This window comes from Uranotaenia lowii, chromosome 1 (genome assembly GCF_029784155.1).
Source record: "Uranotaenia lowii strain MFRU-FL chromosome 1, ASM2978415v1, whole genome shotgun sequence".
NCBI classification, from domain to species: domain Eukaryota; kingdom Metazoa; phylum Arthropoda; class Insecta; order Diptera; family Culicidae; genus Uranotaenia; species Uranotaenia lowii.
This window is the reverse complement of record NC_073691.1, coordinates 76,523,872-76,550,306: the sequence shown is the minus strand read 5'-3', so window position 1 is coordinate 76,550,306 and position 26,435 is coordinate 76,523,872. Positions and strand designations below refer to the sequence as shown.

Sequence of the window (26,435 nt, the reverse complement as noted above, 5' to 3'; positions counted from 1 at the left end):
AATGTTGGTGGGGCTCGAACTCATGAACTTGAGGTAGTCTCATGCTCTTAAGTGCAGAGAGAAAATTTGCGAATTTTTATTCCATACAAATGCTGTAACGTTTCAATGGGCTAAGAAAAAGTGAAAATCCTGAAACTCAAAATCCAAAGAAAAAACACTGGCTCATGCGCCAAATTTCAGTTACTTCGTTACTTTTGCCCGGCGGCTAGCGGGAAGTCGCGGGAAGCTTGTTATGAGGAAAATGGTTCAAAAAAGATTTAAACGCTCTTTAGTTTGCAAACTTGTATTGAAAGAAAAGCTAGCAAAACTAATTGGCCAATAAAACAATTCTTCACAAACGTGAGAGCTCTCACGGACCAGCAGGGCAGCTTCCCTCGGCTGAATCCGTATTCTTCCAGACGAAAAACAGAGGTCAAAAGAAAGGCCGATGCTGATTCTGGCGTAAACCAAGGACATTTAGGAATCTTCACTAGTAGGTTTCGATCTTACGAAACTTACTCGGCTTTCTGCTAGCACGTACTCGGGCGTGTGAGAGAGATCTTCTTTCAGGTACTCTTTCAGCAATTTTTATGGTTGTGAAAACAACCGATTCCACGCAATGCGGTTTCTAGCGGAATCAACGGGCTTCGATCGCTCTCACGGTCCGTCCCGTGTTCCGTGCGTTCCAGCATCCACGTTGACAGTCAGCCTCCGAAAGCGTCCAAGACGATTACCAGTAACCGCACAGCGAAACGTATCACACCTGGTCACTTGGCACTTAACTTCACACCACTGCAGCACTTGCTGCCGACCGAACGGGATAACGCCCAACAACTAAGTCGGCCGCCGTCGATGGTGCGCCTTATATTGATTCGCATCTGCCCAGTAAACATGAATCGGCAGACTCAAATCGACAGAGGGATCGTAACGATCTCTCTTGCGATTTTGCATCATCTAATCGGCAGAGAGAAACACACCATACGCGTGCCTTGAGTGAGTTTCACGAAATAATCTAAGACACGCCCTCCAGAGAAACACACGAAAACAACCCGAATCGTGTTTGTATGTTTCTCTTCAAGACGCGTGTTTGCCTTCCTGCGAAGTCGACTGGTACGATTGAGAGCACGCATATAAAAAACTCGTAGATACATGCGACCACACCGTACGAGAGTACGATTCAAACTGATTTCGCATGTACGCATCCGTATTCGTTGCCTCTAGGTATCTCGGCAGCAGGGTTGCCAACTGTTTTTCGAAAAAGTCTGGAAGATTTTGAAAAAATGTCTGGAAATATCTGGAAAAGTCTGACTAGCTGTTTGGGAAGTCGGTGACCTTTTTTTTTTGTCTCCAAATCCCAATGTTGCAGATAGCCACTAATCGTTTGTTTCTGACACTATCACTTACGTGTGCTGTTTGACTCTCAATTTAACGCACACCTTCAAGCATTTGCCATTATTCCCTAGCTTTAAACCACTTCTACATTCAAAATTCATTAATTCTAATCATTTACTGCCACATTTTACCATGACCATTTTGAATTTTCATAGTTTCTTGAACAATTTACGTCCTAATCCAAAAGTCTGGAATTGTCTGGAAGAAATGTCAAAAGTCTGGAAGTCTGGAAGCCTAAAAAAATGTCTGGCAAAAGTCCAAAAAGTCTGGAAGATCCAGACAAAATCTGGAAGGTTGACATCACTGCTCGGCAGAACAAACCGAATGAGAACTTTTGCGTTCTTGGAGTGTCGCCTCAACTCAACTCTCAATTTTTTGCATGCTCTGTCGATTTTTGAGAGGACGCGCTTACTGGGCATTAGGAGAAGCGCGGAGTAACAACAACAACAACAAAATCTAATAACAATGGCCCAAGTGTATTGTACCCGTCGCCGGCTACAACATTGAAATTCAGCGTACAACAGTACCATCGAGAAAGGCGCGTTAAGAACGTCCACAATTAGGAGACCATCTGTGCAGGATAGGGAATAGGCGAATGACTATTACAATACCGTTGGGCTTTTGGCACGGTTAGAAAAGGTTGTATCAAAACGACACCGCGGAAGCAGAAAAATCAGGCACCATTGAACCATTCCAATGCGGAAAGAATTCAGCGCATGAAGGAAATAAACGTATGCAAACCCCACCGGCACAGAGCCAAAAGGCCGACAGCAGCATAATAGATAATAGTTGGAAGATTTCAAGTAATGGCAACCTGCATGCGAGCAGATCGAGTACTTCAGGCATCCGATGGGACCACTTGAAACCCTTCCCAAGTGGAATTGCAGCGTACAAACTTTGGGAGGAGTGAAATAGATATGTCGAGGACCCCGTCAAGAGAACACAACTATAATATCTCTCCATGGGCAACGAGCTGCAAGGAATCGTTAATGTGGCAAAACTGAGTCCTAGCCTTTCCAGCGCTAGTTGCTACAGCATGTTTGTCTCCAACATACAAAACCACCGACTATCGGTGAAAGATACTGCCGCCGAGCATAACGCTTTTTCTTGGATGGTACAAGGACCTGATGAATCCGCCGTTTACTTTCACGCAAGGCTGAAGTAAGGTCTTCAAACTATAGTCTGAGTGACGAAGATAGATTTGTCCGTTACTATCAGGTTTGAAAATAGGGAACTGGTGAAGCAGGCATGGACTTATGGTTATGACACGAACTTTATAGATCAATCTGCTACAAGAAACGAAGCTTTTGGAAGCGAGGACAAGCAACGAGATGAACCTAAAGTATATTACAGGTTAGGAATGGTCAGGACCGCTCATATGAGCAGAGAAATCACAAACAGTGCTACCGACAGGAGCAGAACGCCACCTGTCAAACGGCAGCGTACGGCTGACAACGAGCGACGACCACAAGAACAACGTGGACAGGAATCACAATCAAGTTTTGCAAAGTGGATCATAGCAAAGATACGATTATGTGAAACCCATATTTGTCCATTCATCATTCTTTTTGGTTTACATTTTTTGCGAGAAGAGGGTGAATATGTGGACTAACCTCAAGCACTCCTGACGCAGTGTGGCACGACCCTAATATAACATGACACTTGACGCTCGGTCGCTCATCGTGAGTGCCCACGCTAAGTGCATGTCACCAACAGTCAACCAGTCCCCGACCTTCTAGCAGGTAAGACGCAACCCACGCCGGAGCGATTCGAAACAGGAAAGAAACAATGGCGCTCAGCTCAATCCGAAATTTTCTGACCAACCACCGATTTGGGATCAGACGTTGAAGACACAAGCGACCGGCTAACTACTAATAATTCAGTAGACACGAAAGTGAATGCAGAAATGAATCAGGACAGCACGAGCCACGATGCGAATGTGTTAATGGTGAAGGCACCAGTTCGATCTGCACACAACAAGTTAAACTCTGAAGAAATCATCCGAATGATTCTTTCCGAAGCGAGTTTACACACCGCTGGCATCAATACCGCACTGAGCGTAAACAAACGGTTCTGAACGTAAAACATACTGGCGAAAAGAGGAGGAAAAAAGCTACACACACACTTTCTTTTTTCTCTAAGCTCATTCATGTTTATGTTCGAAAAAAAATCTAAAATTTTAGTTGCCCCCTTTTCAAGGGATTTAAAACTTCCTCGTTTTATTCATCCCAGTAGACATAAGGTAAATGTTATGGACTCCAAATAAATATTATGCATGCAGAAAAAATCCAAAATATGAGCGCTAATAATCAAAGCAGCTTTGCCTACTAGCGACACGTTGCATACGTCGAGACGTTGAAAATGATAACGACGCAGCGCAAGTTTCCTAGGAGACTTGAAGCATGCGATTGATGGCCTAAAGAAAATGTGCAGTAAATAACATAAACAATGTTCGAGTACTGCATCAAAATCGCCTACTGGACTGAAAAAAGGAAAACAAACCTACGAATGACAGGAATCTCGCTAGTAAAAATGCGTCGCTAGTCCTACTGTCGCTATTCGTTTGGTGCTATACACATAATATAAAAAAAACTACCGCCCATGTTGTTGTTGTGGTACATTTATTTAAAGAGGGTTTTTAGTCTTGAACTTTTACCCTCACTACCGCCCATTCAAATAAAATAATGTATAAAAATTTCAAATTGTAAAAAACGGCAGAATGGAATTGTTGATAAAATTTTCCCTACATTCCGAAAAAATTAGCTTCTTACGCCATTATGCTCCCTTTGAGTGCGGTAAATTCCTGACAAAAAAAAGCTCCCTTTGATTTTAATGTCTCAACTGCAACATTTAATCGCTTGATCGAATCTAACATAAGTGGCCAGTCAAGAAAAAAACTAATTAGAAAACTCAGTATGTATGCTTAGATAGACCTAGATTTAAGCAAAACTTTTTTTTGCAATAAACAATATTGATGTGTTCACGATAAATATTCTAGAGATTAGAAGAAATTAGCCCATGGTATTTTTATAATGGTATTTTAATGTATGTGTGAGATATCGAACAAAGTATGCGGAGAAATGTCAAAAACCACATTTTTTTCTTTTTAAAAAAGTAGTTTTTGGAAAATTGGTGTTTTTTTTAGATTTGCAAATTCTAAAAAAATTTTCAAACTCAATCAATCACTAACACGTTCCTGTGCCCAATTGACAAGGTTTTGATTAAATTAGCAAAACCGTATTGAAATGAACTAAGAATTTCAAAAATTGTTGTTCAACTTTGATAGGCCATAACTTTTATAATACTCACAATATCGACTTCAAACCTGTTGAGTTTTGTAATTCGAATTAAAATGTCATTATTTCACTGGAATAATAACTGCAATTCTCATTTAAAAAAGTCATGCGTTAAAGAGTTAATATAATAACTACAAGTGCGATTTGGTGTCTTCGCGCAGAAGAGCATCGAGTGGATGATGAAGATCGTGCATGTTGCGAATAAGTTTTTAGCACTTGAAAACGAAGTATAGCGAAATACCGAAATCGTTGAAATTAGAATTTTCACGACTGGTTTCGAAATTAAGAAATTCAAGAAATAAAGCTTGATTTTTTTCAACTAACTACGAATGGCTAAGAAAGAAGTTACACTTGAAAATTTCACAGTCTGATTTTTGTTTATAATTGTTGAAAATCTAGGTTTCAGTGGTGGAATAGAGTTATCTTAATTCATGTGTCGTAAGTCAAGTCATTACATATTTTGCATGCAGAAAAATCCAAAATATGAGCGCTAATAATCATAGCAGCTTTGCCTACTAGCGACACGTCACACACGTCGCGACGTTGAAAATAATAACGACGCAGGGCGAGTTTCCTAGGAGACTTGAAGCGTGCGATTGATGGCCTTAGGAAAATGTACAGTAAATAACATAAACAATGTTCAAGTACTACATCGAAATCGCCTACTGGACTGAAAAAAGAAAAACCAACCTGCGAATGACAGGAATCTCGCCAGTAAAAATGCTTCGCTGACCCTACTGTCGCTATTCGGTTCGGTGCTTTACACATAATAACTACACAATTTATTAGCGATTGCTATTGTCGCACTCTTCCCTTATCATATTCCCTAACCGGGAAAGTACTCATTTCTCAATGAGTACTCTGATACTCTTACCCAGAATATCTGGAAACCACAAACCCAATTTGAGTATTCTCGCCTAACCGTGTGATTATGTAAACATTTGTACCACGTTTATCATCATCACCTGTCATCAGCATCATTGATCCATTGTTCTCGATTGCGAATTGGAACCAAAGCATGTGAAGAACCAAAACAAACAATGTTTTGGTTCTACCCGAGGCAGCAGAAGTAATCCGCTGCTTTCTGGATTCCGGAGGAAACCGTAAGTTTCATCAATAATTTATGATCTTACGATCACTATTCAACTCTTAATAAGTGTCATAAATGATACTAAATACTATTTTATGTTTTCTTCAGCTGGAAGAAAAACACTTCCATTTGCCAAAAGTAACAATCGATCACAAAAACGAAAGGATTCTTAAATTCGAAAAACAGTTCCAATCCAACACCTGCCCTAGCGTTAGCAATCGAAATGAATCTTCGAGCTTCTGTTACAGAGCTGCTGCAGTCCTGATTCGACAAATTGTGGATACGACTTCAACCCGTGCCACCGAATAGATGAAGCATGGACGTGGATAACTTGAAACGAAGCTACTAAATTCTTCGGAAAGCCTTGGAAAAGAAAGGCGCAGACCTGTTTCCAAGCTACAGTGAAGTAAAAGATTCGAAGACAAAATGCTATCCAGTCGAAAATAAAATTGATGTTAAAGGGATAAAATCGAGGTTTTTCTACACGGACTTCTAAATTAAACCCTTGAACGAATATTAGAGAGTCAAACAGAAAATTTTGAGAATCTCTCGTTATCCGATTTAACTAACTGCACATTGATTTCAAAATGGGGATTCAATAGAGGTGTTTCTCTTTCCAACTACAAACAGTACCTTGAAAATACAGGAGATGACGATTCCAGTATTCTATCGACTTGCTTAGTAGCTTTGCAACTCCAAAGCGGAGACAATCCAGAAGTTATTTTATGGAAAAATCCAACTCCTTCATCTACTAGTTTTTTTCGTCCACTAAAAATCACAAAAAAGCAAGAGTTTTCGCACAAATCACAAACTTGAATTGGACAAAGATTTGCTTCTCTTTTGGTACAGTCCATGTAAAACATGCAACATTGTAGAAGATGTGGAGCAGTGTAGAAATGGACAATATTTATGACAACAGTACTGGAAGAGTTCTTCTAAATGGAATGAACAGCACGACAATGATATTGATATCGATAAATTGACAACAGATATGCAACGCTTGAGTATAAACTTTTATTTGAAATGGCTTAATAAGGATAGAGCTCCCAAAAAAACTTGTATTTGATTTGCAGAAAGACATAGAGCGCTATTTTATAAAACCGATGGAGACGACAGTTTTATCTTTAACAAAAGGAGGAATACTGTCTGATGATTTAACGAGCATTTTACGGAAGGTTTTATACTCAGGAATCCAGGAGTTGGAGTACAAAATTCTTCAACGACTCAAATTACTGGTTTGAAAAACAATGTTAAGAAAATGGTTTCTGACCGCCCTCTAGGATTCTTATTCTTTTTCGATTACATTTTTTTTTAGTATTTGGAATCTCCCTATATGATGTATTCATTCATTTTGTATTACACAATCCCGTTCCCTTCTACTGATGTTTAATCTGTGTTATGAAATGCGTTAATTAGTTCATCAGCCTATTCGGTGAAAAGTGATGTCCTTTTTAGTAAAAATAGCTTCAGTAAGATTATGCAATTTTATAGACGAATAGAAAGTTAGATGAAATGAAAGATGGTGAAAATGGAAACTTGCAGCGTGACGAACCAGTTCGGTTTCAATAATGATTTCGGATTGCTGGTGAATGTTTGTTTCTTCAGATGAGCCGAAGAGCCTCATGAGGAGATTCAACTGGATGGCGGTACGACTTGGTTTCTGTTCAAACCTCCCTGGTTATCTGATCTGAAAAGCGATAACACTCATGGTCGTCTTAGAGTAGTCTTATTCCTTGTCCGAGTCCTAGTCCTAGTCTAAGTCCTTGTCCTAGGCCTTGTCCTTGTATTTGGCCCAGCCGTAGTCCTGTTCACAGTCCTCATCCTAGTCTCAGTCATAGTCATAGTCCTTGTCCTAGTCTTGGTCCTAGTCCTTTTTCTATGCCATGCTAAGATGGATGCAGTTGCTAAACACAGTAAAAGGAATTCATCATTATATATAGCTCAATTTTCCAATGTAAAATGTAAAATAGAGTTCTTTGAGTAGATACCCCATTTGATCCAGCTCGAAGGACCAAAAGTTTGCTAGCAAACCAACATCTACTCTGTATTGATCCCGCCTTACTGACAACTACAAAAGTGCTTTTATAGTCCCTTTTAGGCTTTTCGGAAAAGTATCGCAAAAAAAATTAACAAACAGAATAAAACTTTGTTACTCCCGAAGATTTCAGTAGACCTCGATTCAAATCCTCAATTGTTTTTTCTCTCTTTTCATCTTTAATTTTTCCAGGCAATCGTCCTCCCGCCTTTGGCAAAATGGCCTTACGAGAACGGATTCACCTTCACGACCTGGTTCCGGCTCGATCCAATCAACTCCGTCAACATCGAACGGGAGAAGCCTTATCTGTACTGGTAAGTTAGGGGTTCAAAAGCCTACAATGATATCTAAAGGGTTAGTTAATTTGAAATTCGTGTTCATCGCCATCAGCTTCAAGACGTCCAAGGGCGTCGGCTACACGGCCCACTTCGTCGGCAACTGCCTGGTGCTGACGTCGATGAAGGTCAAAGGCAAGGGCTTTCAGCACTGCGTCAAGTACGAGTTCCAGCCGCGCAAGTGGTACATGATCGCGATCGTGTACATCTACAACCGGTGGACTAAGAGTGAGATCAAGTGCCTGGTCAACGGCCAGCTGGCCTCAAGCACCGAAATGGCCTGGTTCGTCTCGACGAACGATGTGAGTGATTGTGGTTATGTATGTATTGTGGGTTAATAACCTTTGGGGTTTTTGTATGGTTGCAGCCTTTCGACAAATGCTACATCGGTGCAACGCCGGAACTGGACGAAGAAAGGGTGTTCTGTGGCCAGATGGCCGCCATCTATCTGTTCAGTGAAGCGCTGACGACGCAACAGATCTGTGCCATGCACCGGTTAGGTCCCGGTTATAAGGTAGGGATGATCAGCCTTTAGGTTAGGCTACTGGAGGCTAATTCGACCGTTTTTTCTCCTGCAGTCTCAGTTCCGGTTCGACAACGAGTGCTACCTTAACCTACCGGATAATCACAAGCGGGTGAGTTTCGAGGGTGCCTTGCTGGCCGGCGGAGGTGGCGGCGGCGTCCTAGGTGGAGGCAGTGGTGCCGGCGATGCTGCCAGTAGTGGCCTTTCGTCGTTCCAGCCGATGCCGCCGGCCCCGATCGAGTCCAACATCCATCGGAGTTTGGTGGCAAGTGGAGCCGCTGCGACCACTGCCGCCACCTCGTCCAATGCCGCCTCCCAGCGCCAGGCAGCCCCGTCGTCGTCGAGTGCCCTGGCTGCCAGTAGTAGTGGTGGAGCAGCCGCCGGGTCGCCGCTAGATGCTTCTTCCTCCTCCTCCGACGAACTGTTTGATTTTGGCTCTGTAAGCATGCTTTTTGTGTTCCCTTATTTTCGTTTAGCTTAAGTTCGTTTTAAGTTGTTTCGTGTAACGCACCCGTTAAATCTACACCCTTGGTCTTGAAATTGGGAAAACAGGTTTGTTCAGATGGAAGGTTTGTCAAAAGGTCAAACACCCACATTATCATTCGATTGTTTTTTGTATAATTTACGATTTGCCGCATGTAATCCCGATTTGTTTTTATTACCAAAATTAAAAGAATCTATTCCAATTCAAATCAACTTTTTTTTAACTCGAGAAAAATATATCCGCATGAAAATATACCTGTGAAGAAAAAATAGAAGAACTCGCTAACTAGCTTAGAGTATCTGTGCTTACGAATAAGACAGGAAACATCTTTGTTTCCCAAAAAACTAAAACAAATTCCCTTTCAACCCAGGTCCTCTACGATGGCAAACTGTCCAGTGGGATCGTATTTATGTACAATCCAGTGGCCACCGATGGCCAGCTGTGCCTACAGTCCGCTCCCAAGGGCAATCTGTCCTACTTTGTACATACGCCACACTCGTTGATGTTGCAGGTAATTTTTTCTCCGAATAACTTCGTCCGAATATGGCAGTTTATGCTTGAGTTAATATTTTCTCCCTCAGGACGTCAAAGCCGTGGTCACCCACTCGATACACTGTACGCTCAATTCGATCGGCGGCATCCAGGTTCTGTTTCCGCTGTTCTCCCAGCTCGATATGCCGTACGAGGGGACGGACGTTAAGAAGGATCCGACCTTGTGGTGAGACGTGTTTTTTTTTGTTTTCGATAAAAATTGTGTGGAATGCATTATTAATTTTCGTCATGTTTTGTTTTTTTTTATCCTTTCGCAGCGCAAAGCTTCTTGGTTTTATTTGTGAGCTTGTGGAAAGTTCACAAACCGTCCAACAGCACATGATTCAGGTGAGTCTCCCGCCATCCTCAAATTTTGAATTCAAGAATTGTTTCTCTATAGAGGTTAAATATACCAGTTAAGAAGATTTAAGAAAATGTTCGTCAAAACCAAACGTCAAATACTAGATATTTCTACATAATCTCATAATTACCTACATTTTGATTGGTTTAAAATTGGTTTAAAGATTCCATCACAAATAACAACTTTTCTCAAATTTAAATAAAAAATGAACAAGACGGATTTCACATGATGAATTTGAATCTCTGATTCTTCCTAATTACCTACCTCAAGTTTGAATGATTTAGCGCTAAGAAAATACTTTTTTTACTTTCATGAAGAGATTAATCACCGTAATTATGTTTGTTACTTATTTTATCGGCCTTATCGGTGAAAAGTGATATCCTTTTTAGTAGGGATATTTTAAGATTATGAAATTTTATAGATGGATAGAAGGTTGGAAGAAATGAAAGATGGTTTCGCTCATTTTCACCATCTGTCATTTCTTCTAACTTTCTATCCATCTAAAAAATGCCATAATCATAAGATGTCCAACTAAAAAGGACATCTCTTTTCACTGATAATACATGTTTACATCATTACACGGTTAAGCGAGACTTCTCAAATTAGGTTCGTGGTAACACAAAAGTGTTGCCAGATATTCTGGGTAAAAGTATCATTTTACTCATTGGGAAATGAGAACTTTTCCGGTCAAGGAATCCAAGCGTGAGTAGTGACAAATAAGCTATCGCTAATGATACAAGTGACATTGTAACGAGTAGACAAAGAACGAGAATAAAGATTGACGTTATTCCACCCCAGAAACCTGCATTTATCAACAGGTTATGGGCCTGTATCTGGATACAGAAATTACGAGTTGGTTCGAAAGGAGTACTCTTGTAACAGTATTCTGTACACCGTTTATTCGATTCACCTCAGTGTATATGAGCGGTGTCTTGGATAAATCTTTTAGTACAACTTGATCAACTGTGGCATTCTTTCTACCTTTCCCACTTACTCTTAGGTTCGACCGAAATCCATTGTGTGAGTTTGGCGGCTTATCCAAGGGATTGGTAAAGCCACGAGGAGCTGACTCAAGCCTCTTTGTTCGTTGGGCTTCATCGAGAGCAATTGAAGTTTTGTGCACGCAGCAGATTTTAAGTGTTTTCGTTTCCGTTCGATACAAATGGTAGGCTGCGGTGAAATACCACATGGTGGGATAGTTTGTAACTATTTATTATAGTATTTCCAGCCTTTATTTACTGTCGCTAGATGTATCATCGGTGCATGCGATGAATAGCGTGTTCGAAAGTGAGTGATAAGAATTTTGTTAAACAAAAACGAAACACTAAATGATATCCATTTTGTCTAGAACTGCTCTAACAATACCACATTAAAGCTACAGCAAAGAGATCCGTTAGATAAAAGAAGATCATCAGGTATGACCATTGTCCGTTTAGTCCGTTTTTCGTACACCTAGTAACCTAATCGTACACGTGTGTGTAGATTAAACCTTCACACGAAGGTTTTTTCTGTAGATTCTACAGTTCCGTCGTCTCGGCCAGTCGGTTCCGAATCCAACACTCAGGCGACTTTTTATTATAACTTTCATAAGATGCTTCTTATGAACCGCTTTTTACAGTGTAAAATCGTTTTTCATAAGAGTCTTATGAAATTCTTCCAATTCTCATTCGAAGTTCTAATGAAAAATACAAGAAACGGCATTGCAAAAAAAATGATGAACACATTCATTCCATCAGTCATATTTTCCATCGTCGTCAGAAGCAGTCACCAGTTGTAAAGTTACTACTTTTTCAAAAAACATTGATGTGAATTTGATCTTCTAAGTGGTAAGTATGAGTTGAAATCTATTTTTAAGTCGAAAGTATTTGTAAACTTAAGGTACATTTTATGTTTTATTTACTTTTCAGCTTGGTTACCGGCAAAAAGCACGAAGTTAAAGATGAGGTGCAATAAAACTTTATTATGGAATCGGGTGCTGAAGTGCAGCTAGTATCACCATGTATTTTTTTCAAACGAATTTAGCAGAAAATAAAATGAAATTAAAAATAATCTTGATTTTTTTTTTATTTTATGCGATATATCCTTATTCCATAAGATTATCTTATGAAAAGCAACAGCCCCCCATTGAAACCGGTGTTCATCCTTTAAGTTCATTCCATCATAAGACAATCTTATGAATTTCATTACTTTTTCTTATGGCGCCACTTCATAAGAGAATCTTATGGTCTACATAATAGGATTTTTCTGAGTGAACATATTGAACCGAGTCTGGCCAGTGGGAGAAAACAACGTTTGGGCCGAGTGATCGGCAATAGCGTGGTCAAGGTCATCCAGGCAGCTTGCACGTCCGTAGGAGGTACCAGCAACCACCTCCGAGCCAAGGGACCCGGTCGGTTAGTGGTCGAAGACGCAAGCCATCTGGCTAGCGTAAAAGCTGTGCTCACCAGCCGAATCAAGCCATAGGAACTCCCGTTAGGGTTCCGAGCCAAGGGTTTCCGACACTTCCGGGTCGGCATTGCATGCTGTCATCCGTCCGTAGGGGCACCAGTCTCTGCCCTGAGCCAGTGGACACGGCTACCGTGGATTCCCCATCGGGTTCTCCGATCGGCGATCCGAATCTAGCTCACGGATTAGGCCAGGTCAGTAGGAGTTCACATCCGAGCTCTGAGTCAACCAGACCAAGCCTCGGTAGTCGCTGAAGCCGTTCGTCTGTGGTTCGACCACAAACATTGTCACCACCGAAACGGAATCGTGGACAACAATCCGACTACGTCGGCAACAAATAGGGTCAGATCTTCTCTAGACTATAAGATATATAAACATTATCATATGAAACATTTACAGTTTAGTTTGACCAAACATTTATAATGTGGTTTGCAAACCCAGGGTAAATAGCCTCAGGTTACAATTACGGATATAATATTGTATTCATGTTATGTTTTGATTGAGAGCTACCGAATATAAAGCTTAAATGGTATTTTGTGAGCATTTTGATTAGTGAGCGAAGCTCATTTGGACAAAGTAAGTTTTGGGTTGGTTCGTCTCGTATTGCAAATTCTATACTTTGCGTTTTGGGTTTCGCTTAATAGTATTTATCCTTTCCCGTCCGCTTGACCCGCCCTGAGAGAAAGTTTTACTAGCTGGGCATCCAACACGCCGTCTCACATCGGCGGATGATCTCCGTCGTTGGCGCACAAGTGAGGTGGTCATTAGCAGTGCAGGTTTGCGGGACATTTCGGGTAACAACTTACTCTATACGGGTTACATTCTCCCCCAGAGTAAATGTGATTACACTCTGAAGTATTCAACTTGCGGTGCGGCCAGCCAGAGGACGACCTGGAAGAGGATCACTAGCCAGAGAGACCAGTCAGCACCAAGACGACCCAGTCCGGATGAACCAGCTAGCTCAGAGGAACTAGCAAGAAGACCATCAGGCAGCAAGATATTCAAAGCCAGCCACGAGATACCGCGAGAGGTTATGTTCGAGAAGGTTAGTAGATCGAAAATGTTAATCTCGATGCTGCACGAGCCAGGTTGCGGTTAGCACGCGTTAGCTCACGTCCGCTTCTTTAGTAAAATAAACCATGATCTCACTAAACTGACTGAATGGTCAAACGCAAATCTCTTACCAATCAATCCCTCTAAAACAAAAGCTATGTTCTTCGGAAAACAACAATCATTCATTAGCTATAAACAACTTACTTTAAATGATGACGTTATTCAATTTGTGGATCACGCCGAAAACCTGGGTATTATTTTCGATCGTGATCTCGCTTGGAATCGACATGTGAATGCTCAATGTGGTAAAATTTATGGTGCTGTTTAAAGAATAAACCTAACAACTAGACATCTTGATGTTAATACCAAACTAAAATTATTCAAAGCTAATGTTTTTCCTTTGTTTATTTATGATGATTTTATCTACTTGAACGCTTCAGAGAGATCTGTAAGACTTCGAGTCGCCCTTAATTCCTGTGTAAGATATGCCTTCAATTTATCACGGTTTTCTCGAGTTTCTAACCTACAGAAACTTCTCATTGCTCTCTTCTCTAATAAATTCACACACTCGAAATATTTTAATTCCTCTGCATAGTTCTTCTTATTACGGTTAATCACTCTTCGTTCGAGGTATTGTAAATTGGAACAATCTTCCTACAAGTTAAAATTAATTACAAGGAAATTAGAAGTTCAGCTACAAAGAGTGCATCCTTCAAGGTGCTAGCGGAGGAAGTTCTAGGCGAGAAGGCGGGGGTGCGTGTGCTATGTCACGAAGTAACCATCCGTATCAAAAACCTCGACGAAATTACGACAGAAGATGAAGTCAGGACAGCGCAAGTCGACCAGTGTAAGATCGACAAGGATCAGATCTCGATCCGATAGAGACAGGGTGCTCCCAAATCTGGAACACAGGTTGCAATTGTGAGGCTTTCAATGGTAACAGCCAATGCAGCACTCATGTACAGGCGGCCAAAGGTGGGATGGTCAGTTTGTAAGACAACCATCTCCCAGCAACCAGAGGTATGCTTTTGATGCACGGAGTACGGCCACAAGTCGTTTGACTGCAAGGGAGTTAACAGACGAGGATTATGCTGTGGGGGCGGAGAATCCGGTCATATAGCGGCTAGCTGCAGTAAGCTACCAGCCTACCAAAAGGCGCTAACAGCGATACCAAGGGCTTGGAAGTAATCCAAATCAACCTCAATCACTGTCACGAAGCACAACAGCTTCTGCGACAGATGGCGGTGGAAGAGAAGCTAGACATAGCGTTAGTAGCAGACCCCCCTTAAAGAGCCCTGAATGGCACAAATTGGGTGACCGATAGTGCCAATCTGGCCACAATAGAGGTGACAGGAAAGTTTCCCATACAAGAAGTGGTCACATCGAATGAAGAAGGCTTCGTGATAGCCAAAGTCAATGGGATCTTCTTCGGTAGTTGCTACGCTCCACCGAGGTGGACCTTGAAGAAATTTAGCGCTACTGCAAATTTGAAAGGATGTTTCCAGATGTTTGGAAACGGCAGAAGCTGCTTCTGCTGTCCAAACCAGGAAAGCCATTGGGGAATCCATCGGCATAGAGGCCAATATGCCTACTGAATACGGTTGGAAAGGTTCTGGAAAAGTTGATCTTGAATTGTATCCAGCAGTACGTACGGCTTTCGAAAAGGGCGATGCACCGCGAGGATACCGAAATATCTCTGCAAATTAGTGGAAACCTATTTCCAGAACCGCAAGCTACAATATATTACGAGCGAAGGATTCCAGGAAATGGATGGTACAGCTGGAGTACCGCAATGGTCGATACTGGGCCCGGTCCTGTGGAATATTACATACGATGAGGTGCGGACAATGAGCCTGCCAGAGGGAGTAAAGTTGGTTGGTTGTGCTATTAGCGACGAGTTATTCAACAGAAATCGTCCAGCTGAGAGCTTCAGAGGATAATGGCGAACAACTCGGGGATCCGAAGTAGTCAGCGAAGAATAATTTCGATTGTAGTTTCGTCAATCCTTCGGTATGGAGGGGCGGCCTGGAAATCTGGTCTTAACATCCGGTGTAACCAGCAGAAGCTGAACAGTATACAGAGGCGAATAAATTTGCGGGTCATCAGTGCATACCGCACCGTTTTGTCGGAGGCTGCATGCGTTGTAGCGGGAGTCATGCCCATCTCGGTTTTGTTGGTGGAGGATTCCTATTGCTACGAAAATAGAGGCACGCAAAACGTGAGAACACGAGGCAGAGATAGCTCCATGGCCAACTGGCAGCAGCTGTGGGACAGCTCAGAAAGAGGCCATCGTTTGATCCCAAATATCAAGGAGTGGATGGAGAGAAAGCATAGCGAAATGGATTTTTAGAGGACGCAATTCCTGACTGGTCATGGATGCTTAATGAAGTATCACCACAGGTTCGGACATGTGATCTCACCGGTCTGCCTTTTGGCGTTTCCGGCAAACTCCGCTTCGCCGTCAGTCTGTACGAAGACACTGACCTTCTTCGACCAAATCGTTTCCACCCGCAGAGGGGTCACCACGTCCTTTTCACGTGCCGTCCTCCTGCACTCCGGTGCCGTAGGCTCACCACCAGCGGGTTGCCTAACCACAAGTTCCTTGTTAGTTACTGGTCCGATGTCGTGGGCTCCCGGGTCGTACGGGGTTAAAGGGCCACTGCGTCAGGCCATGCTGCGGAATAAGATGTGCAACGATCTATTTCAATTTTTCGGGACACTTTTCGGTCGGCGACTCTGGGCCACCGAATCCCGCCAGTGCAACTGTATAGGCTTGGCTCGCGCGTTGAGCTCGTCGCCTGGCTTTTAGACAGTTAGTACGAAGCTCAGCAAATTCTGAGGTCTACCAGTACGCTGGTCGTCGCTATTCAGCATTATGGACCTACGATGCTTCCTGCATAAAAAAGACATGCACCGTCTTAGCCGATTAAGGCTTTACAGACTGAATAAATGACGTGGACAACTTAAGATTAACATTTAACACCTAGTACCGAGATGGGAATCGAACCCATGACATCAGTTGACCAGCGATTACCGTCTTACCACTCTCTTTTTTTTTTTCTTTTTGATAGGAGTTTAACCCGTTAAGGTCATTCTTCCTCGAAAACCGTTTTACCACGCTAACCGCTCGACCACAGTATTTTTTTTTTGGCTCGAAACAATAAAAAATTTGCTGGTTTTTGTCCCGCTGACTTTGTAGCAAAATTTCCAGCAATTTGAATTGCTGAAAATAAACAGCACACGTTAATGCAATTCAAACTGCTGGAAAATCAGCAATCCAGATTGCTGGAAACCAGCTATTTCTTTCAAAACAACCGGCTGTATTTATTACCAAATTTATATTTCAATTCAAAATTAAATATTGAATACTGGCTGTGCATAAAATGAGCAATGGAAAACAATTATTTTTTATTTTCTTCTATTTATAAATTATGTTTGTATTTATTTTCAAGAGCTTTTTTTTAATTTTCCAACGCCGGCTCTGGAGTGGCAGCTTTGTGCCAAAGTGTTGGTCATTCGCCACCTGAGAAAAGAGTTCTGATTAGAATTTTTTATGAAATCTGTCCAATAAAAACTCACTGTAGAAGAAAATAATAATAATTATATCAATTGGATTTCCCTTCCCAGTTCGTTTTGAATGCGCTCACGTACAGACGTGTTTAAACTTCGCTTTCTTCAGTGCCTTCTCAATCAAGTCTATCGCCGCGTTTTCTCTATCCCGGACATCATTTTTGAAGGATTTTTCCTAAGTGTTTTTGCTAAATAAGAGACTTTATAGTGCTGCAATCTGCAGCCAGTGCTATGTCGGTGGATGGAAATCCACCATGGGGCTCCCAGGTGGATCCCCCTGGTCGTAGCAACCGGAGAACAATGCCCTCCTGGATGGACCGTGACGGAATGCACGGGGACGTCCAGTTCTTGGTTCTAAAACCGACACCCAACGCTAAGCTGCCATCTAATCCATGTATCATCGCCAAGACTATCGACCAAGCTGTTGGTCGAGTTGAAGCTGCCAATCCCACCGACGGTGAAACCAGCTACTTACTGAAGGTCCGTAGCCAGGAACAAGCCACCAAACTAATCCGCATCGATCAACTCATCGATGGAACCCCCGTATCTATCATCTCTCACCCAACTCTCAACACCACCCAATGTGTTGTCTCCTGTCGGGAGGCGGCAGGCATGTCTGACAAGGATCTCACCGAGGAGCTGGCGGATCAGGGTATCACCCGAGTCTACCGCTTCTTGAAAAAGTCTAATGGAAAGGATGAACCAACCAACACCATGGTCCTCACCATTAGAGGAACCGTACCCCCAACCCACGTCTTCTTCGGCTATGTCCGAGTTCCCAAAAGACCGTACTACCCTCGCCCTATGATGTGCTACAAATGTGGCAAATTTGGCCACACCAAACAGCGTTGCCAACATGCCGAAATGTGCCTTGCTTGTGGGGAACCTGGACCACACCCAGACTGCAAAAAAGATCCCAAAGGTCTCAACTGCGGAGGACCACACACTGCCATAAACCGCACTTGCCCAAAGCAGCAGGAAGAGCAATCAATCGTTCGAATCCGTGTTGACCTTGGAATTTCCCAGGGTGCAGCCATAAAAGAATTCCAGTCCCGAGTCCCGATGTGCTGCCGCCAGAAATGCCAGCTCAGTTCAACTTCGTCTAGACACAGCCAGACGTGCCACCGTCAACGACGAGAAGGACCGCCGAATCCAACAATTGGAAAAACAAGTCGCTCAACTTACTTCCCTGCTAAACAAACATCAAGAAAGTTCCAGACCAGCAACCGATACCGAAGGAGACACATCCGACTCTGATGCAACCATGACATCAGAAACCAGCTCCGCTCCGGCCACGCCCAAACGGAACAGGAACCGTGGATCATCAGAGGATCGAAGCCCAACATCTGTAGACCTGAAAAAGAAAAAGCCCCTACTAACAAATGGACCCAAATCTGCCAACAACCGGAACTCCCGAAGCAACAACTAGCCCCAGCCATCTTCTCAGATCGGTGAGTAACCAATTTCAATACCATCTATAAAAATGGCTCCACCCATTGCTACTCAAGTGAACCAATCCCTACACAACAATAATGGCTCCTCAAGTACTACTTCACCGGTCTCAACCAGAACTCCCACACCCGCTTTACAATGGAACCTACGGGGTCTAAAAGCCCGTACAGCTGAATTGGAACTCCTTACCAAACAATTCTCCCCCATTGTACTTGCCTTACAAGAAACCCTTACCCGCCAAAATCAGATCGCTCATAACCTTATTAACGGCTATAAACTATATTTGAGCTCTAACCATGGGCAAGGATCCGGTATAGCAGTCAGAAATGGGTACCCATACACAACTGTTCCTATCAACTCTCCACTAAACGCAGTTGGTATCCAACTCAAATCCCCCACAAACATCACCATAGTCTCGCTCTATATACCCCCCATGAAACCACTGAATGAATACACCCAAGAACTTGAAGAACTACTGGATCAACTCCCCCAACCAGTCTTAATTTTGGGTGACCTGAATGCTCACTCCATTAGCTGGGGATGCTCCCAAACAAGCAAAAAGGGTGCATTCATCGAAAATTTTTGCTCCACCAACAATTTGTACATCCTGAACAACTCTTCTCCCACACGAATTGACCCCTCAACTGGGAATACCTCTGCCCTGGACCTAAGCTTAGTGTCCTGGAACCTTAGCCCAAAACTCTCCTGGACAGTTCTGGAAGACACTCACGGCAGTGACCACATTCCAATCATTGTATCATTCGAGCACTCTACCCCTCAAATAGCCACAAGACCTCGGTGGAAATACGAGGACGCCGACTGGACGGATACCAATCCGAAATCGAGCTAGCTTTGAAAAGTAGCGTAAACCACACATATGATTCCTTCACTAGACTACTGGGGTACCAGGGAAAAAAGCTGTTCCATGGTGGGGCCCAGAAGTTCGAGACTCCATCAAGCTTCGCCGTAAAAAACTCCGAGCACTACGTCGCCTTCCTAATGACCACCCTCAAAAGCTTCTCGCTCTTAGAGAGTACAAAGCTGCCCGGTCTGTCGCTAAAGCTGCTGTTAGAACCGCTAAAAGAAATAGTTGGAGGGACTTTGTGGAAGAAATCAATCCTGAAACTCCATCCGCCAAAGTTTGGGATAAAATCAAACGCTTGAGTGGCTCCAATCGCACCAGCCGTTTCCATCTGTTGTTGGGTCAACAATACTCTAACGACCCTGCATTGCTTGCTGAATCCTTCTGCACACACTTCTCCTCCGTCTCCTCTGCGGACCCAGGCCTTAGCCCGGGAGCAAATGGTGTCCCCCAAGGTTTTGTCTTGGCCCCAACGTTGTTTCTTGTTGGGATGCAATCGCTCTTTGATGTAGTTCCAGAAGACGTCAATGTTCTGGCCTACGCCGACGACATTATCCTGATATCCGTGTCTCCCTACTCCGTACTATCCCGAAAGCAACTACAAATAGCCGTGGACAAGGTAGACAACTGGGCACCTTCCATGGGTTTCACCTTCGCTCCCGAAAATATATTATATTATCGCCAAGAACCTTTCCATTAAAACGATCCGTTGGCTGTCCTACAACCGAAACCCCGAAGTACCTATGGTCCAGCGTACCGAAAACTACCTGCAAAAATACCAAGCATCTATCCCTGTAATATCAACCCGCCCTGAACCTAGACTTCGCAAATTCAATGCTCCTGTCCCAAAAGTCGATCTTAGCTTGCTCTCCGCGGTACGAGCCGGAGGGAGCTCAACTGTTGCTCTGGCCAACTATCACCAACTCGTTAGTCGAAAATACCAAAGCAAACCCAAGTTCTTCACCGATGGTTCCAAGTCCACTGATGGCCAGGTTGGATGTGGCATATTCAGCGCTACCGACAGTGTAGCCCTCTCTCTACCACCCAAATGCTCCGTCTTCAGCTCTGAAGCTTTCGCCATCCTAAAAGCAGCCCAGGACCTCTGCCCATCTACCGGCGCAGTCATCTTCTCCGACTCTGCAAGCGTGCTGAGAGCTGTCCAGGCAGCCAACACAAAGAACCCATGGATCATTGCACTTTCCAACATTGCAGCGACGAAAAAAATTACTCTGTGCTGGATTCCTGGTCACTCCGAGATTCCCGGCAACGAGGCAGCAGATCGATTGGCTCTCAACGGTAGTCAGCTGGAACCCCCCAATACGGCCATCCCTCCCTCAGATGCCTCCCACTGGCTTAAAAACCACCTGCTCCTCTCTTGGGCAAACACCTGGAACAACATCACCGAAAACAAGCTGAGGGAGATCAAAAACTGCACCTATGCATGGAACGACCGGAATTCCTTCTTTGAGCGGAGAGCCCTAACCCGAATACGCATAGGACACACAAGATTGACCCATGGCTATCTTATGGGTAAAGAGGATCCTCCCATCTGCCCCGCTTGCAGCGTAGCCATCACCATCAAACATATCCTCGCGCAATGCCCTATACACCAGCAAGCCCGCCTGGACTGCGACCTAGCCGACAACCTTCGACAGATCCTGTCGAACGACCCTGAAGAAGAGGAAAAGGTCCTTTCATTTCTCCGGAGCAGCAGCATCTACGAAGAAATATGAACAACTTTCTTCCTATCTGTCCCTACCAAAAACCCATTTCCTTTCCCTTTTCCAAAAAAAAAAACAAAAAAAAATACAAAAAAAATACAAAAAAAAAAATACAAAAAAAATACAAAAAAATATACAAAAAAAAACTCAAAAGAAAAAAGTTCACTAGCCACGGTAGGAGATGGGATGAATCATCCAATAGGATGAAAATCCCTCAAAAAAAAAAATATCAATCTAACCAAAATTCGTAAAATAGAGTTTCACCTTGCTTCAGCGTACGAAGATAAACAGAATCCAATGTGACAACTCGATTGCTGATTTTCCAGCAAACTAGATCAATTGCTGGAAAGTCCAGCCATTTGAAAACCGATCGCTGGTTTCCAGCAAAAATTTGGATAGCTAAACGTTTCCAAAAATCGAAGCAAAAATTTACAGTGTACATTCAAACTTAACTCAATTTTGGGAAATTTTGATATTCAATAATATGTTAATTAGTCTTTAATTCACCATTTTCTTCTCTTACAGAATCGTGGCTTTCTTGTGATATCGTTCATGCTGCAGCGCTCGTCCCGCGATCATCTGACGTCGGAAGTGCTGGGCTCGTTCCTTAGCCTCACCAAGTACTTGGTCACCTGCCTGTCGGCAAACTCGGACTTGCTCCTGAAACAGGTACGTGTCTGCAGTGATTCAGCTCCGAGTCACCGGGTCATTTTTAATAGGTCCTTTCACAAATTTACTCCACACTCACCACCACAATCAATCACCGTCCACAATCGGCGACCGGCAATTTTTCTTCTCTAGAGTGCAAAAACCCACGATTTTTTAAATTTTTCTTTGGAGAGATTAGAATTGATTCACAGTAGGACAGCTAGAAGGAATGTCTTTTAGGGGTCCCCCATTTTCGAAAAAAAAATCCACAAAATCAACTAGAGATGTCTTATGCCAAAAAGAGAAACCAAACACACATCTTCAATTCACCGAGAAAAAATCACCCACACGCCAAAGTTTGAAATTAGATCACAAATCACAGACATTTCCATTACCTTCTAGTGTAAAAAGTCAAATAGGCCTGCAGGCAGATCTTCAATTGCACCTCTCTTTAGGCTAATCCAAAATTGCACCGCAAAAGTGTGAAACTGTATTCGGAAATGTACGCTTTGAATATGAACCAGCCATGTAAATCTCAAACTTGAAATGCACCGGAAGCTGTACATTGCTTAACCAATCTGAGGGTTCAAAATCAAAGCCAAGAAAAAAAACCAACAATCATCTTCATTTAAAATGTTTAAGTTTCAGTGAGGTCTTGTTAATAACTTAATATGTTTATTAAAACTTGGTTATAATTTAATTTTTTTAGTTTTCGAGACCGTTGAACAAATTTCAACAAGTTTTGAAGGTTTGTTCCCTTGTTTATATAAATTTAAAAAAAATATATTTTCCTTATTTTGTCTACCAAAAAGTCATTCCCAAACAATTTCAAGTTTTCTGATGGTTATTCGTGTCACTTGTTTAAAACTGACTCATCGATTTCAGATCGATTATTTCATGTTTTATAAGAGTATCTTTTTCAACGAAAAAAAAATTCGCAATCGAAAGATTGTACCAAATTTCAGTCTTACTTTTTTTTTATTCAGCTCAAAAGTTTCTTCATGAAAGAAAAAAACAATGACATTTTCAAACAGGAAACAGTCAAATCAAACATTAATAAACGAATTTATGATTAACTTTTGAACCACGTTTTCAGATAGCATTGAAATAAAAAAAAAATACTTACTCTATCTACCATATTGCATGTCGTTCTTTCTGGTGTGTTTTTTTTTCCATTCCAGCACATGAATATTGAAAATTTATCGCTTCAATTTCACTGTAGTGTCGCTTTAGTGGTTTTTTTGTATGTTTGTTTTGAATGAGTTGTAGGGTGTGAGCGAGTGAGTAACTAGTTATGATGCGATTGTTTTTCATTCCGGTTTTTTTTTTGTTCAATGTACCCTACTTCCGCATGAAGGATTTTAATTCACTTTTCAATGGCTCTGTGTGTCGTATCATTCTTGCCGAGTGAATGAATCGCTAGCTTTCCATTTTTAACTGTAAAGCAGCCCTCGTACCTTTGGTGAAACTATTTAAAAAAAAAACGAACGATGGGTGATAAAAATCCGGAAAATAAACGCATTTCCGAAGCGTTAAACAGATAGCTCGAATATGGGCAATAATCGGGAAAAATCACCCATCCCCTACTGGAGCCCCAGAAAGTAGATTAATGTTTAATCCAATTGTTTCTGCGGAATCAGTGCAGTGATTCGTGACGGGCGATTGCCTTCGGGCGGTCATCGCCATCGTGACAATGGTGATCAATGATTAATGGTTCGGTGTGGCAGGACGACAGCATCCCGGATTCTTATTTAGATTAAATTAAAAAATCTTTTAAATTTAAGATGAATGATGTCTGTCAAACTGATGGGAGCTAAAGAAGTAATTAATTCACGTACATGAACACTAAGGTGTCCCAAAATTGCATAATGCAAGCCAACTCAAAAGAATATTTTTTAGAGACACCCAAAATAATAATTTTGGAATAAGGTCACTTCTGGAGATATATTTCTAAAATCTTAAAAGTACTGTAAACTGGGGGAACATTGATCACTTTTTCTTTAAATTAATTTTCGAATAGTTTGGAAAGGGTTGCTTTTTTGTAACTCTTAAAAGTCTTAAAATACTTACTAAGGTAAGAAGTATAATGCATGATCATTGATAGCAGAATTAGTGACTATCTGTAACTAAATGTTTGTTCCAATACCAGATTTCATGTTTCGGGGTAACTTTGATCACTCTAGTTTTAACGTATCTCCAAATTTATTGTTCTGATGCCAATTCGCACACAAGGCTTAAAACATCAATATTAGTAATTTTTTATTTGGACTCAATTGATTTTTTTAACGTTTTCTTTCAAAAACAAATATACTCAAAAGACGGACAATGTTGCTGCATACATTCAGGGGCAAAAATTATAAACATTTCTCAATATTGTTTGGTTTCAAAACCAATTAAATTTTACCTTCATGCAATTCCTTTGGTCCTCCCACTGTTCTAATGTCCTTTTTTGTCCAAACTTAAAAATTTGATATGTAGTTAATTTCTAATAAAAAATTTTCATTTTTTTTAAATACCCAAAAATCATCATATTATGACCATAAAATTAACTCTAAAACTATACCTATTCAGAGGAAAAAAGTTAAACTTTTATATAAAACAACTCATTTGCTTCTAAATGCTATGACTTTTATCAAGAGAGGTGTTTGTTTGTGGGTCTTAGAAAAAATAGATATTTTAAAACATTAAACCAAATTTAGCCTATTTGAAATTCAATTTATAAGCTTTCAAACGTAGAAAAGAGTTTTGAGATATTTCAACTTCAGACTTAGTTAATGATGATTATCTGCAAAAGTTTCATGTTGATCAAAGAGATTCCTTTGATCAAAGTTCCCCCAGTTTACGGTGCCTCGAAAAGGACAAAAAAAATTTTTAAATTTTGTTTCATTTGTAGACTTGAATCTAGCATCCAGAATTGAATCACAATTTTTCAACAACAAAGTATTTTCTTGAAAAAAATATATAAATAGATATTATTTTCGACTATCCAAAATATGTTCCTTCCGTAAACTTTGACTCATGTTGATACCATCAAAAGATGCAAATTTTCGTTCATTTAAACTTTGCTCAACAAATCAAATTTTTTATTTCTATGAGTGATGAATTATTAACGCTTCAACGCATATTAAAAATCACTTTTTGTTTTCATTCAGGATAATTTTTTATTAACTACAAAAACCGACTCCAACAATTGCTTCTCAAAATATTAAATGTAAAAAATTGCAGATAGCTGTATTTTGCATCTTCTGACAGCGTGTACTCTGAAGTTTAAAAAGAGTGATACGGTCAAAACCAACTTGACGTATTTCTTTCAATTTTACATTAAAATAACCTGAACACCCCTCATTTTGAAGGTGTGTGTAGAATGTTGCTCCTATTTTGATTTTAGAATTCGTTCTTCAGTTGTCAAAATGCCGTCCAAGGAAGAAGAGCAGCGTATCAAAATTTTGCTTGCGCATCGCGAAAATCCGAGCTACTCGCACGCAAAGCTGGCAACATCGCTAAAAGTTGCCAAATCAACCGTTACAAATGTAATTAAAGTGTTTGGGGAACGTTTGTTGACAGCCAGGAAGTCTGGATCGGGGAAAATCTAAAACCGGAAGCCGCTGAAACGACAAAGAGAGTTGCCGGTAGTTTCAAGCGAAACCCTAACCTCTCTCTCCGAGATGCCGCAAATAAGCTGGGTGTATCGTCTAAAACCGTGCATCGAGCCAAAAAACGTGCCGGACTATCGACTTACAAGAAGGTAGTGACTCTAAATCGCGATGATAAACAAAATACGATGGCCAAAGCGCGATCCCGGAGTCTGTACACGACGATGCTGACGAAGTTTGACTGCGTGATAATGGACGACGAAACCTACGTCAAAGCCGACTACAAGCAGCTTTCGGAACGGGAGCTTTATACAGCAAAAGGAAGGGGAAAGGTAGCAGATATTTTAAAGAACATGAAACTGTCAAAGTTCGCGAAGAAATATCTGGTTTGGCAAGCCATCTGTACCTGTGGCTTGAAAACCAGCATTTTTATAGCTTCCGGGACTGTCAACCAAGAAATTTACGTGAAAGAGTGTTTGAATAAACGTCTGCTGCCTTTCCCGAAGAAACACGGTTGTTCCGTACGGTTTTGGCATCTTGCCATTACGGTAAAAAGGCCATGGAGTAGTACGCCGCCAACAACGTGCAGGTGGTTTCCAAGGACAAGAATCCTCCCAACCCGCCAGAGCTCCGCCCAATTGAGAAATACTGGGCTATTCTCAAGCGGAACCTAAAGAAGCCCAAAAAAACTGCTAAGGACGAGCAGCAGTTCAAGGAAACTGGCTTTCTTCGGCGAAGAAGGTGGACAAGGTGGCTGTACAAAACCTGATGGAAGGGGTTAAGCTCAAGGCCTGGCAATTCGGATTTGGAAAAGCGGAAGCCTAACTGAATATTTTTCCTGATTTTTATACTAACTAAACTTGAAAAAGATATTTAATTTGATTTTTTAAATAAACGATTTCACCGATTTACACGCGTTTTCCCTTGACCAAATTTTGACCGTATCACCCTTTATGCTGCAAAAGTTAGATCGATTCATGAATCCGTAGATGAACTAGAAGCGATTTCTTCGACTTCCAAAAATAATTGTGAATTGTGATATTTTGCAAGTTTATGGAGACTTGA

The 26,435-nt window shown here is 41.7% G+C and overlaps 1 protein-coding gene across 16 annotated transcripts in view; it reads left to right on the top strand.

Moving 5' to 3' along the window:
- The window catches only part of LOC129738763 (neurobeachin), a 377,782-nt gene that overhangs the window by 288,762 nt on the left and 62,585 nt on the right, over positions 1–26,435 (top strand). For 12 of the 16 annotated variants that reach the window (XM_055730041.1, XM_055730029.1, XM_055730039.1 and 9 more), the window contains exons 4-11: positions 7,985–8,106; positions 8,183–8,429; positions 8,495–8,641; positions 8,706–9,089; positions 9,505–9,645; positions 9,716–9,852; positions 9,944–10,013; positions 21,655–21,798. In XM_055730041.1, coding sequence (XP_055586016.1) covers positions 7,985–8,106; positions 8,183–8,429; positions 8,495–8,641; positions 8,706–9,089; positions 9,505–9,645; positions 9,716–9,852; positions 9,944–10,013; positions 21,655–21,798 — 1,392 coding nt within the window. The remainder of the gene's footprint in view (positions 1–7,984; positions 8,107–8,182; positions 8,430–8,494; positions 8,642–8,705; positions 9,090–9,504; positions 9,646–9,715; positions 9,853–9,943; positions 10,014–21,654; positions 21,799–26,435) is intronic. The other 4 variants (XM_055730042.1, XM_055730034.1, XM_055730040.1 and 1 more) reach the window with 1 other exon arrangement.